At 37.4% G+C, this 15,120-nt stretch overlaps 1 protein-coding gene across 1 annotated transcript in view; it reads left to right on the plus strand.

The window, feature by feature from the left end:
- Nucleotides 1-15,120, plus strand: part of LOC124719845 — a 90,760-nt gene that overhangs the window by 25,969 nt on the left and 49,671 nt on the right. Inside the window, exon 4 of the mRNA XM_047245031.1 lies at nucleotides 285-365. Within this exon, the coding sequence (XP_047100987.1) occupies nucleotides 285-365 (81 nt within the window). The remainder of the gene's footprint in view (nucleotides 1-284; nucleotides 366-15,120) is intronic.

Consider the following 15,120-nt stretch of genomic DNA (forward strand, 5'->3'; position numbering starts at 1 on the left):
AGTACAACCATCCAATAGAGTAGGCCATAGTGCCTCTGAAATCAGAGTGGATTATGTGACAGGAATAGAAAGTGAAAGTATGCCAAATAAGTACTACACAATGGCTGATAGCAAAATCAGGGGCAATAGAACTGATTTGGATGCATTCTAACACACTCTCTTCCCAATTGATAAGAATCTCTGCAAAGTTGGATGATACTAATGAGAAAAGAATATTGAGAGCTGTCATATACGCACAGAAGATTGCAAGCAGTTATAATTCACAGATTGTGTTCTTATTTCAGTCGGTTGAAGATCCATTGGGAATATCTTTGTCCACTGATTTTATCAAGGAGGATCCTGAATTAAATATAACTGAGAATACTGTAAGTATTTACATCTCTGATGTATTGCATGTATTCAAGTAGTAAGTCTTTTGTTAAGTGTGTAGAGTAAAAGATGCATTGCAGTGGAATTGTCACAGATTGTCAGTTCTCTGGAATTTGTTGCTGTTTGTAATTGTAGAGTATTCTTGTACTTCTGCACTTGACTTTCATATCACCTCTTACATTCTGACTGTTTTAAATAAAAGTGGAAGGGGACTAGTGGCTGGTATAATGCTGTTCTCAGTAGCCCTTGTTGTTATCAACTACATTGTATAATGGTTGTCTGTGATGGTCGCGAAATTCACATTTAGATGAAGTGTAAGTTCTAATAGTGTAGGTGATTTGAGAAATATTCCTACTTTCTACAACTTCAAAAGAACACTGGCTGTTCTTATCTTTTGTGTGAATCATAGTTATTCTTGAGTTTGCCCTAAAATTTTTTTGGGATTTGAAAAACAGAGATGAAATTTGTGGGTTCTAGATCAGCCCCGATATGTTGGCCACAACCTGTACATATTGTGGCAGTTTCTGTGGTACCTGTTGTATTACTTATAAAATTTTCATTAATAGAAAAACTCTTATAGCTTTTAGTGAATGATTGTGCATAGCTGAAGCCATGTATGGCCTCACCATTCGAGTCCTGGCAGATCTGAAGAAGAAAGATTGTTTTTTAAATATGCTTTATGACCTTGCTAAGGGAAGGAGAAGCTCACATTGATAAACACGTCACAAGAATGAAATTAGACAAATATTGGGGAACATTCAACACACATTTGCGAAGGTTAGGTACTGGCTCACTCTTGATCTGATTGTTCATAAACAAACTTTCTGAAGTTATAAAGGATTTTTCAGGCACTGAAATGTTAGCTTCTTCAGACACTGGAATGTGTGGTGATTATACAAGCATACAGGTCTAGGATCCAAACTATCATGCTAGGAACAGCTCAGAGAGTATATAAAGGAGTGTAGGTGATTCACAGCTAACAGGCCAAGACTTAAATGTCACAGGGACTCATGTTATGCCATTTTAAACAAATGAAAGGGATGCATTGGCATCACAAGTAGACAGGACAGTAAGTGAAACAGTAGTAGTGTTGTTCCACAAGAAGGGTTTTACAGAAATGAGAATGCTGCACATAGTAGTCAGGGATGTGCATATGAGGAGTTTGGCTAAAACAGTGATCTGTAGGGTGTCCTAGGGCATAGCTGTAGTTGTCAAAGTGGCTGGATTGTAGTTGGTGACCACTTACCATGAAAATAGAAAAGGCCATACTGCCCTTCATATGCAACCCAAGAGATCACAGGTCAAACAAGATGTCTCCATGGCACCAGGGCCAGAGGTTCAGGGATAGTGTCCACTGCATGGAGTGCTGCTCCCATAGCAAGTGTGAAGAACAGTGTGTTGCTGATTGTGTGGTCTGGAATACCATGTCATGTGGTTGGCACTGAAATCACTGATGTTGTACCCCACTTGTTACTTTGAAAATACGTAACTTAAACAGTGGTAGACACCTGAGAGTTCTACTAATATGATGTGTGACCATAACAGTGATGCTGAGTAGTACATGCAGCTGTACAGTAAATATCTTAGCTGTGTCAGCTAGAGTGGACATGCAACCTTTGTGGTCTTAGGAGCATAAAATGCTAGAGCTTAATAATGATGCAGAAAAATAGGGCTGACCATTTTGATACTGGCACATGGCCAGCAAGATTCTGTAGTAATTGTGGAATTGGGAATTTTATTAGGTAATTGCATGAGAAGCTAGAGCAAGTTAGCAAGATAGCAAATTAATACTTTGTTGGAGACGCAGTTCAGTGCCAGGCTGCTACATCTGTTACTGGTAGGTTCAAACAACACACAAGTGTAACGGAGATCCTTCAGAAACTCAAATGAGAATTCCCAGAGGGAAGGTGATGTTCTTTCTAGAAACACTATTGAGAAAATTTAGAGAACTGCCATTTGAAGCTGACTGGTGAACGATTTTGTTGTTTCCAACATACACAGCACATAAGGACTATGAAGGTGAAATTTGAGAACTCAGGGCTGATTGAGAGACACATATACAGTCATTTTCACTCATATTTGTGAGTGTAATGAGAACGGAAATCACCAGCAGGGTTATGGGGTACCCTTTGCGATGTGCCATTAAGTGGATAGCGGAGTATAGATGTATGTGGATATTCTAGGTAAAATAAGTAGCTGACCAATGTAGTAGGAGCAACAATGATATTTTTCATAGTAGTAAATTTACATATACATACATACAAAATAATCTATTACTGGTTCCCTTAATTAGCCGTGCGAGTAGATTAGAACTAGTCACAAACAGCTGGTTGTCACTACACTTCACACAGATAAATCCCTGTGGGAGCTTCTGCCTTAAGATATGCAGTGTGGCTCACCCCACATGCATCCACGTCTTCATTTATGGAATGCAATGTGTAAATTAAAGAATGAATAAATGAATAACATTCACACCATATCTCTAGCCAGGGCAGAGATTACAGTGTTGAAAGCAAATTTAATTTTCTGAAAAACATTGTGAAACATTCAATAATAGATGCAACCCATCAAGACAAATTAAGACCATCATATTTCACTGAAAGAAGTTATACCTGTATAAGCAATTCCTCAAGGATGTTTAAAATCATCAGATTTCACAAGACTATAACTTTATTTATTACAAAGGTACAGAATTGGGGTCAGATTTTTATTTCTATATGTGCCTGCAAAGCCTTTATTTCCAAAGGAACCATATGATTTTCATGTTGCTCACATTTTGTGTGTGTGTGCACATAAAACATTAAGGTACTTTTCACAGCTATGTTTAGGACCAAATTCGTCATTTACTGATCACAAATATCAAAATCCTTTTCTACACATTTAAGCATCCAGACAATAGACTTGATCCATGCATTTTCAAGCATGTCAGTTTAGGAAACTCAATGCTGTTCCCACGTAGCATCATAGTTCATCCAGTGTTATTGGTACACATAGGTGGAGCCTCTCACAAACACCCGCCAATAAAAAAGATACCATACTGTGAGATGAAGCAAATTTCACGGTCAGGTCTGCAGACCCTTTAGCTGATCAATGCTGGTTCCAATGCAGTGGTATACCATCCGTATGAACAATTGTATTTCTGGTAATTTCCCATCTCTTCGGTTTTTTGACCATCTATGTGTTTTCTAATATTGTCAACTTTCTTCAATTTGTTAAAGAATTTGCTCCTCTTCAGATTCAGTTCAGTGCTAATCTCATCAAACTGTTCATCACATTACTTACGTTTAGTAATAACCCCTGATCACTACCAACAAACTTCCTGCCCCATATTGCACAGCACTTTACCCTTATTAATGTTGCAGCTACCAGTTCAAGTCATCCCTTGAAGACTCATTTTATAAGATGGAAAAGCAATTAGAAATGGCCTGCTACTAGAAGAAGTAGACACTACTGGTCACACACTAAATGAGACATACTACATCCAATTCCTTGGTGTCTGCTTGGGTTTCAATTGAAATGGGGTCCACAAATTGGTAAAATTGTCAAGTTGATCCCCTCAGCATTACTCACCTAAAGGCAATTTCAATGGCATCTTTTGGAGTTTTCACTTGTTTTTGGAATTATCTTCTGGGAAAGCCAAATAGAAATAAATGAAATATTAATGTTATTTGTGAAAGGCAATAGGGAGTTCCATAGTGACATGTAGATGCAAAGTGTTCACATCACATTCCTACTACAAGCTTGTATAGGATAAATACTAATTTGTTCATTGCTGCCATGTCCTATAAGATTATCCTATAGGCTAGGACTGAGAGAAAGCGTGCTGGGAAGCATTTCTGCATGTAGACACTCTGGATGAACATTTATTAATTGCAGGGCAGAGAGAGATGAGTTTTTTGGTTATCTCATTCTCATGCTGGTGCCTCCTTAATTTATTATTGATCTGAATGCCTAAGAACTTAACTCTTGGAACCTCATCCAGTGCCTGTCATTGATATCTACTTGTATCAGTAAGTCATTTGAATTTGTTTGGAATTGCATGATGTATGTTCTTGTAAGTATAAAGGTTGAATTTTTGTGCTGTTGCCTGTAAACCAGTTGCAAGCATGTTCCATTATTCTCCTGGCTGTTTCTAGTATGAATGTGTTTGGCCATTATCAGTGTACTAATTATTGGCAAGCATTGCAGATTTTGAAGGCATCTCCAATGGCTTTAGCACAACATTTATGTAGGTCAGTCCTGTGGGACATCATATGTATTTTTCCCCGTTCTGTATTCAATTTTCCTCCCAAGGTATCATTTATCACTATGATCCAGTTTATTGTGCTAAGCTAAGATTCAGTTCTTGTAAGTGTAATTCATTTAACATGACAACACTTGTAGTTTCCCCGAGTAAAGGAAGATTAAGGTTTTAATGTGATGCCAATAAGTTTTCTCCACTTCTATGTGACTTGTACAGTTACAGAATGAAAAAGTCATCCCAGCATTGGGGGACTGCTGTAAATAATGAAGGAGTACATTTTGTTGATTATTTAAGACTCTTATTTGTATCTGTTATATATTACAATTAGGTAAATATGCCGTAAACCATATACCAACCAAATAATTGCTGGAAATGGGTACATATGCCTTACCTTTTTTTCATTTTATTGGTAAACTGTGTTTCCTTTCATCACTGTCTAACCAGTATGTATAATGTTCAAAACAAAACATGGTCTGTTAAGCCCAGTGTCTGAATACAGATGTTGCAAACACAGATTTGTATTATACATATCTTTTGCAACACAGTTAACTCAATGGATGTGTGCTAAGTCTTCAATGATTAATCATATTGTCTTTAGTTGTCAAGTTTATAAAGAATTTAATATTTTCTCAAAACAATTCTGATCTGCAAGTAAGGTTATGGCTGAGTAAATGTCAGAACATTCTTAATTTCTTGTCGTAAAATGATGTGGCTCTGTTGAGAGGTTAATGTAATCTGTCCACTATTGATTCTCATAATATTTGGGGAGTAGTGTTTGGGTCAGCTGTGTTGTGACAGTTAACCAACATAAAAGCTAATTACTCTTGTTGTGAAGTATCGGTTAAAGTAATTTTAATGAACAACCCATAGGGTACATTGAAATATTTTGCAGGTTATCAACTAAATTTGTTTACTTCATTGTAGAAATGACTGAACTACTAAATATCCACCAATTGGTGTTGGAAATAATTTGATTTTGTTGTATGATCAGTAGGCCTGGTAGTTACAGTGGATAGAGATACAATTATTTCTTAATGGAATACAACAGTATAGTTACTCATTAAATGTTAGTTGAATCGAAAGTACAATTCAGCTGAGGAAAGAGTGATTCCAAGTTTTCTCTTCGGCAATCACATGTTTGAAAAGTGAGTTTCATTCATTGTTATAGTAACAGTTCCTTTTCTAAATGATTGATAATGGGTTCACACAATTGGCCGTGTGGAATTAAACATAGCTTCTGAAGGAATTTCTTAAAATTATGTTTAAATCAGAAATTATTTGAATTGCACCCTTCCTTTAAAATCCAAATACATAAGGAATATGTTAAATTAGGCATGCAATAATTGAATCTAAAACTTGAAATCTTGAAGATAAAAGTCAAAAACTAATTGCATTTGGGACACTATAGATTCTATACATAGCTCACACAAATAGCATTAGTCATAATGCAATTTTTGATACTCAAAAAAACTAAAACTATACATAAATCATATGATTTAAATACACGACTCTTTCGGTTTTTCATTATATTACATTTTTTTCTTAAAAAAAAATTCATCTTGCAACACAGTCATAGGTCCCAATTCTAAAGACATAAGTAATATCTGATGCATTTTAAATGATCATTGGTTAATTTATTAATGTTCAAATTTGTTCAGTTCTAACATAAAGTGCTGCCACTTTTGTATTTTGTGAAACAATTGTAGCCTTTGGAATGGGTTTCAAAAACATTACCATAGGTTCTGCATTTTCAGAGATGCTATAGAAATTGTTTTATACCTCTCTCATTTAAAATTTCTACAATGACAAACAGTCCAGGATTTATCAGATCAATATGCGTATTCTTGACAGCATCTGTTGCTATTGTGTCTTCGTCTGCAGCATTTGATCCCCACAAGAATCATTTTCCACCTCTGAATACCAAGCACATCTTTGGTGGGTTGCATCCTTAGTTACGAAAAGATGTTTGGTTTTTTCAAGCTTCAGGGTTGTTGTGACAACAATATTATGATAGCTTAAGGTAAAAAATAATAATAGTTTTGAATATGAGCAAAAACGTTTGACCTGAATGTGAGTTACACTCACTCAGTTGTCCAGAAACCATCTTCCAGTACCATAAAATATGGTTTTTACTTGAATCTGAGTTTGTGCCATTTATAAAAATCTGTAGCTCAGCCAGCATACCATTTTCTGTGTTTCATCTGGTTCCACACTCCTCTCCTCATTGTCCCACAAATAGTATCCATGCCGACTTTACCATGTCACGCAGCAAAGAATAACAGTCCATTTCCACATTAAATACTTTTGAACACAAACTGGATAATGTGTACTTTTTTTTTTCAAATATAGAAGAAGTACAGCCATCTCAACGAATTGTCAAATGTTTTTAGATGTGAGATCTTCTTATTTACATCAGGTATTATTTATATGAGAACACAGCAACAGAAACTGTTTCATGTGTTAGATCTCATTAGTGATGATGGCATGATAAAATGTTCCTGCAGCATCCAGGCACAACCTGCAAAGCCTGTACTTATTCGTGTTATGAATGAACACTTTGACTTTGGTCTTCGTTAATCATAGACACACTATCTACAAAGTCAGTCTGTAGATCTCCAGATTTGAGAAATCCATTTTGCACATATCCCCAATTCAGCAGATTGTGAGTTTTCTATGAAGCAGTGAAATATTAAATATAAAATTTCCTTATAAATTTGTGGCACTACGTCAGTGATGCTACCATTAACTTCTGCATATTTTTGTTGCCTGTCAACATCAATCCATTTTTTTCCATTTTACTTGTTTGTCAATCAACTTCATTCTTTAATGTGGAGTGAAGTTTAGGAGTTACAGTTTTTACACTTTATACATGAGTTCGTAGTACACATGAATTATCGATAGACTGCATGTTCCAGTAACTCCTTACCTCATAAAAAAATGCTCTTTTCAGTGCATTCACCAGATAATAAGAGTTGGCATGATACCTTCATACATATATTGAGGTGTATTCAAAACAAACAAAATGTCTAATAAATGAAAGTATTTTTTATTTGTCCTATTTCTGTATCTGCCTAAAATTGCTTATAAGCTCCCTGAGCTGAAAATACCATGTAGTGTTTTTTTGCAAAACTCTGTGCATCATTGTCTTCTGATCTTTCAATAATCTGTCAGGTGCTTGACAGATTGTCATCTCTGTTGTAAAAAAATTAAACTGTTTGCTTCTTTTTTTTCTGAAACCTTGTTATCCAGTTTGTGTTGTTAATGTGTGCTTAAACATTATGGAAGTTGTTCCACTGGAACAATTAATTTGTTTGTTACTGCATATTTCCATGTTGGGCTCTCTGGATGTAGTTATTTCAATCTTTTCACTGCTTTTCCTAAAGTTTATGGGGATTAGTATGAACGTAAATAGGGTTCTGATGGTTACACTCCGGTGACATGAGTGGTTGTGCATTTACATTACTTATACATACTCTTCACAACTCTTTTTCCTCTTTACCTTTATTTTAAATCTAGACATTTTCGAAGTTGTTCTCTTCCCTTTCTTCTGGAGTCTTGTGATATTTGCTTGTCTTTTTCTCTACACTGAACCAATTGTAATTGATTTGCTTACAGTTTTGCAAACTTTCTCTCTCTCTCTCTCTCTCTCTCTCTCTCTCTCTCTCTCTCTCTCTCTCTCTCTCTCAAATTTACTATCCATTATCTTTAACAGAAAGCTAGTAATAATAATGTGTAACAATGCACCAGCCTTCATATACAGATGTATTTCTATGTAAATTATTCAGTAAATGAAACTTTTATTGTTTCATCCACAAAATAATTCTGCCATAAATTCTTTGCTTTACAGCACATCTTTTTTAAATTGTTTAGGTTAAAGTTACCTAACAAAAAATTTAAACATTCTTCCTGACCTACCTTCTGTGTAGTAAGGATCCTTGATGTTAAATTCTTCTTTGGATATCACAACTTAATCAGTATTTTTAGTTCCATATCTGGCAGCAAACATGAAGAATTTAAACTTAAAATGCCTCTAACACTGTAGCCAAACAAAATGTATTTTGTTACATGGTCTACGCAGTTCAAATCAGCACACAGGAAGTGTCATACTGATCAGTACATCAGATATGTAATGTGAAGACAAAGATTCTTCATATCATTGTAACCTCTACTTCTAACTTTCAAAAAATAGATGTGGGGAAATTATTTACATTTTTGCTCTTCAGACAGGAAAATAGATACTACAGATAAACCTTGATGCAAAAACACAGATAAGGTTCAGAAAATTATATTTTACTCTCGTTTTCACATTTTGGATTGGCTCAAAACAACAAATTTGTCAGACAAAATGGCTGGTCTTCACTTACCTTCAGGAGTTGAAATAGCTAGTACTGACAATACATGCACTCAAAGGTACAAGGAACTTCCCTAGCTTTTGGAATTATTATTTCCTTCATCTGGAAAGAGTTAGTAACAGATACAGGACGGTTAGGAAAGAAGGGCAGGTCACTGAGACCTAAAGTGTGTCACTCACAAGGAAACATCACCAATTTGACTTTATATTTTATACAGAACAAAACCATACAATGTTTTATGGACAATGACACACTTTTTTCTTAAAAAAAATTCTTACATCATTCAGGTGTGTCTTATACTCAAAATTAATTTTAAAATGTCCAGTGTTTGCTTTAAAATTCCTGCCAGGCTTAAAGAAGGCCATATATTCAATGCTGTGGGAAACCTATAACTATCTGGCAACACGATTCAACTGGCAGCAGCAGTGCACCGATGCAATGAACATGAGCTGTAGAGCTTAACAAGCTTGTTAACACTGTCCCCCTCCTGCCCCGGCATCACAAACCTAGAACACTGTCAAGCCTATGGTGTATCACAGCAGTCTACAGTGCCAGTGAACTTGAACTGAAAGTGATTTGTATTATTGATAACAGAAGAGAATTTTCTTTAGTAGTTTATTAATGAAAAAAATAGGGGTTTCATATGATGTGGGCTATAAATTGAAGATAATAGCATATGCAGACCAATATGGAAACAGAGCAGCTGAGTGGCATTTTGGTCCTCCTCCAACAGAAAGAGCCATTCGTGATTGGCTTGCCAGTAAGGAAGAACTGAAAAAAAATGAGTAAGACTACATGTGCCAATTGAGGACTGAATGCAAAATGGCCTAAACTAATCTTATATCCAGAATTAAAGCAACAAACTACTACTTCCCCATCTTGTGTTTCATTCACAATACGATCCTACAATCTGTAACCAGATGTCTGTATGATTGTGTTCTTCATGGAAGATGGCATTCCGGTGAACTGACAACTTTGCTAATGATGTCAGGGGACATATGAAACGAGGTAGTGTTTGTTGGGTAACCTCACATTCACAATCACCATGTACACAGCTACAGACAGTGCAGTTTGACACAGATAAATGCCTACTAGACTTGGCATTGGAGGGCCATAGAAAGAAAGGAATCAGGACAGTCAAAAATTGATGTGGCCTGATGGCTTAGTGTGAATTGTGCTGTTGTTTCTTGGATGTAACGACAGTTCATAGAGACTGAAACTGCATCCCAAAGTCCAGGGCAGGGTCGACCACATGTGGCCTCTGAAGAGAGGACTGTTATTTGGCTGTAAGGTCACAACAGACTGCCTTTGTACTGCATGGTAGCTGGCATATAAGCCTGCAGCATCTGCTGGATGCGTTGTATCAAGGTAAACTGTGTGCAGATGGCTTTGGCAGAGTGGCCTTTATTGTTGGAGACCTGCTGTATGTCTACCTCTGACACATCTTCACAGAAGGCAATGTCAAGAGTGAGCAGGCAGCTTGCTTGTGACTAAGGGCAGCCTGCCCTGTCTTGTGTTTGAATGGTGGACACCATGCTGCATTCCAGGATGTCACTGTGGGTGTCACAGGTGTGTGGTGTTGCCTGTGATAGTGGGACAAGTATCATACAAACTGCTTAGTACTTCTACACTTCAGATTATGTTTGTTTAGTGTTTAAGGCATGTATTGTAAATACTAATCTGGTGGCAAGTGATGAAAAACTTCCGTCTTTACACTAGCATGTTGCAGCATTGGCTGTTGCTATACTATGCCCAGTTGGCTCTGCTTTGCAAAGCAAGTTGGCCATGTTTTGCTTTTCAATACATAACACCGTCACCCATGTGCAGCTGGCTGTTCTTCTGCTCTAGCATATTTTTTGACCAATTATGGTCAATACGCTACATTGACCTTTTTGTCAAGACTCTGTCTCTCGGATTGACCAAACTATACTACCCATTAAACCAGAGTTACTGGCGACAAGTATTTCCGGCCTTATTTCGCCACGTATGTATCGTTCTAACAATTAGTTACCTTAACCCTTTCACTGAATCTTATAAATTTCCATAGGGCCCCTTGCCCTGCACCTTGACTCAGACACCATGGTACTAATTTCATTACTGTGCTTCTTGCACAACTTTTTCCAACACTCTACGTCTCACTTAAAAGCGAAAATAAATCGATTATTCTTCATACTATATCACTGTGCATTCTGCTGCTTTTATGCTTGGGTTATCCAACGCAATGGAACCTGAACTATGGCTGGGTCCGAACTCGGTCGTGTTCTTTGTCTTTTGTGTACCAGAAGAACACCAGGCTCAGCAGAACAAGTGCCGTTGCAGTGGTTGGTATGACAATGGTGAGTGTTGTCTCATTCTGGTGCTGATTTTCACAATATGAATTTACATGTTGCAATAACGTTTCCAGGGAGATTGGTCCCTCCTGCCGGTTCAGAAGTGTGTTTACAGATTACATTAGTTCTGGCCCTAGAGTTTGATTTAAGCTGGGTGGTTTGCGGCAGGTGGCACTTCCATGGGCTCTTCTGGCCAGTACAAATGTGGCTGGGAAATGCTCGGTGAGTTATCCCTGCAATCATGGCGGACAGGCAGAAAGTAGGCCCCATTAATTTGGACGCTGTTCCATTTAATAAGAAAGCATTCACCTTTCATTCTACCCCTGTTGCTGATGTACCCCTCCACTTCTTGTAACAACTAGCTGCTACTACCATCTTGACAAAGCCCATGTTCCTCGACATGCTGAAAGTACAATTCTGACTGGGCCACTTTTTAATAGTATTCTCTTTCCTCCTTTGTCCCATTATCAATTTCACTGCACAGGAATCCTGCCCCGCTCATATTACCATATGCAGACAGACTATGATTTTCTCTCTGTGGCATTTTTGTAACTTTGCTTCCTCCATTTCTACATATCTTCCTTCATCTTTTGCAGTTAATGACAGTCGCTGAGTTTTTACTCTTACAAATTTCTTCAGTGTTCCCCTTGTGGCGAGCTATGCATGAATTATGTAGCACTCATGATGTTCTTATTTCCCTGCTACTGTTACGGAAATGGAAATAGAAACTTTTCTTCCATCAATTCTCAATGATGCTGTGGCTACTCCAAATTAAAGGGCAAGCCTTTGTGCTCAGGTTCTGAAACCAACCTCAACTTCGGCGATAGTTCCTTCTGTACTTTCCTTAGACCCTTTAAATACTTCCCTTCTTGCAACAAATTTACCCCTAGCTGGAACACTATCTTCTATGGACTGCAACCATTTTAATAACTACTTCCCTCTCTAAGACTTCTACTTGAATTTGTAGTTCTTCGATATTCTGAGTAATATGTAATACTGCTGGTTTTCTACTTCAGCTATCTGCATTCCCATGCTTCTTCTCAGTTTTATGAATAAGTTCAAAATCAAATTCGCTTAGCCTTGCTGCCCATCATGTCAACCTATTGGGAAGGATTCTTTAACCCCAACAACTATTTTAATGCTGTATGATCTGTTATTACTCTGAATGTTTTACTGTACAGATAAAATTTGAAGTATGAAAGTCCATAAATAAGGTTAACTTCCCATTCTCCATTGTGGAATAATTTCATTCTTCAGAATTCATTTGCCTTGAGCATAAGCTACTGGATGTTCTACACATTCTACCTCTTCTGATGAGAGACAGGCTGGTGCATGAGTTTACGCATCACATAATAAAACAAATTCTGTATTAAAATCTGGAAATGCTACAGTTGGACTCAATGTTTAAGCTTCTGTTAGCTTCTCAAAAGCATGCTGGCACTGTTCTGACCACACAAATTTAGTACCCTTCTTCTAACAATTGTCAACCTTTTGGCAGTATCCACACATCCTTTTACGAACTGGTGGTAATAGTTCACAAGTCCAGAGTGACTGCAACTCTTTTACATATTGTGGTATGGGAAATTCCCATACAGCTCTAATCTTGGTCTGTGTTACATCCACCTTTTGATATGTCCTAGGTATGCTATCTATTCCATCAAAAAGTCACACTTTTTTGTACTCACTGTTAACTTCACTGCTTTTAACCTTAGGAATACTTCCCTTAAGCACTGCATATGCTGTCTGCTGTCACTTCCATAGACGATTATTCCATCAAGATACACAGCATTTCCATGGTTTCAAACTTCTGAGAATTGTGTCCAACAACCTCTGAAATGTTATACAGGTGCATTTTTTAATGAGGATGGCATCCTTCTGATTTGGTAGTGTCCCCATGGTTCCAGAAATGCTGTTTTGTGTCAGTCCTGTGATACAGGCTCTATCTGGTGATACTCATTCTGCAAATTCATTGTTGAAAAATATTAGGATAGCTCTAAATGATCCATAGTTTCTGTGATGTTTGGGAAACAGTAGGCATCCATTATGATTTTCTCATGTAGGTGTCTGTAATCAAACCAAACCTATATTTTTGGCACAAATATTCCTGCCCACTGTCGACATCACATTCTTCAAGTATTCCATCTTTCAGCTATTGATCGATTTACAACTTCAAAATTGGGTGAAAGTTGGTAGTTCTTCTGTATGGTTTGTGGTAGACTGATGACTCATTTCATATTGGTATGCAGTGTTGTGTAATATGCGTACCTGATAATGGTCCTTTTGGAAAAAATAAACCATTGAATTCCAAAAGTAGTTTTGTCATCTGTTTGCTCTTGCTTCCCTCTAGATGCTTCACTTTTGCTCCTCATACAGTTTCAGTGATGTCTGGCAATTCTCTGTGGCTGACACCCCATATGTTCCATTCGTCTTCCTCCAAGATATTCATATTGGAGATTAACAACTGGTGTGTTAATCATGTGCCCTCTGTGCTGAAATGGTACGTAGAAACAGGTATGGGAATGATATGTCTGTTAAATAAACAACCCACCTGATCTAATACTTAATTCTCTTCTAATGGTTCCATCACACAAAATTCCTGCCGGCAAGCGGGACTCAACACTGACCCAAAGAAATTTCCCAGTACTCTTAGATACATAATCAGGCGAATCGACTCTTAGTATAGTTTTCATGGTTTAATTGGTTCATCTTTCGCAATAGACTCTTCTTGCCACCTCTCTACCATGACCTAACCTAACTGAAGCATTTTTCTGCCATGTTCCACCCTATGTAGCTGGAAGTTGAGTATGGCACAATGCTGATAAGGAAATCTAATCCAGAATCATGTTGTACCCCTCAATTGAATGTGACACAATCTCTAATCATTGTTTAAATTAAGCCATATTCAGGTGGATGCCTGTGTCCACAGTCCTAATGGTGTGATGATGTCTTTATTCCCACTCCATGCAGTCTGTATTGTGGTGGGTCCAATTGCGTACATTTCACCAGATAACTACTGGTGAATGAAACATTCTCCCCTGTGTCCAATGATATCATGGAATCATTTTTGTTCCTATTCTTCTTATCCCATACAGATTTTATGGCATCCACATCTGCATACAATTTTGTATCTAGTCTTACTGGGAAGACCATAGGTGGGCCAGGGGTCCCAGCTAGTGTTCAATACCTTATTTCTACCTGCTCCTCTACTTTTAAAACTGTTACTTCTTCTTTCTTTATTCACATCACCCTGAGGCTGGCAACACTTCGTCCTTACATAGCCTGTTTGTCCAAACTTGAAATGTTTTATATTAGCTGCAAACAGTGTCCATTTGCCCTGTATTCCAGTAGACAAATTGATCTCCTCACACACTGTAGTTACCGCACTGCTGTGTGCAAATCTGTCAGACACCCTGTCCACACACATTCTGACATTTCTGCATGCAGCCCTCTTAAAAAAGCTTTGAAGACCCTCTGCTATGCTTCTTGCAAAATAATGTCATTAACTTCAACATTCTGCCCCGATGCACAGGTATGTCCATTGATTTTCCTTATCCTATCTGCAAATTCTTCCACAGTTTCTTTATTTCTCTTAGTTATCACTGCGAATTCTTCCCTATAGTGGCTGGCACTATTTTGATCCATATATCTTAGAATTAACCCTTCTTTAAATTCTTCGAATATTGTGGCTCCCTTCACAGCTCCTGTATACCCTAAATATGTTTTTACTTCCTTTGTTAGTATCAGTTTTGTAACAGTCAATAATACTTCATTAGACCAACCGTGCATCTGAGCCAGATATTGAAGGTGAAGACATGCTCATTGTCGG

The sequence above is a fragment of the Schistocerca piceifrons genome, chromosome 11 (genome assembly GCF_021461385.2).
Source record: "Schistocerca piceifrons isolate TAMUIC-IGC-003096 chromosome 11, iqSchPice1.1, whole genome shotgun sequence".
In the NCBI taxonomy this organism is placed as follows: domain Eukaryota; kingdom Metazoa; phylum Arthropoda; class Insecta; order Orthoptera; family Acrididae; genus Schistocerca; species Schistocerca piceifrons.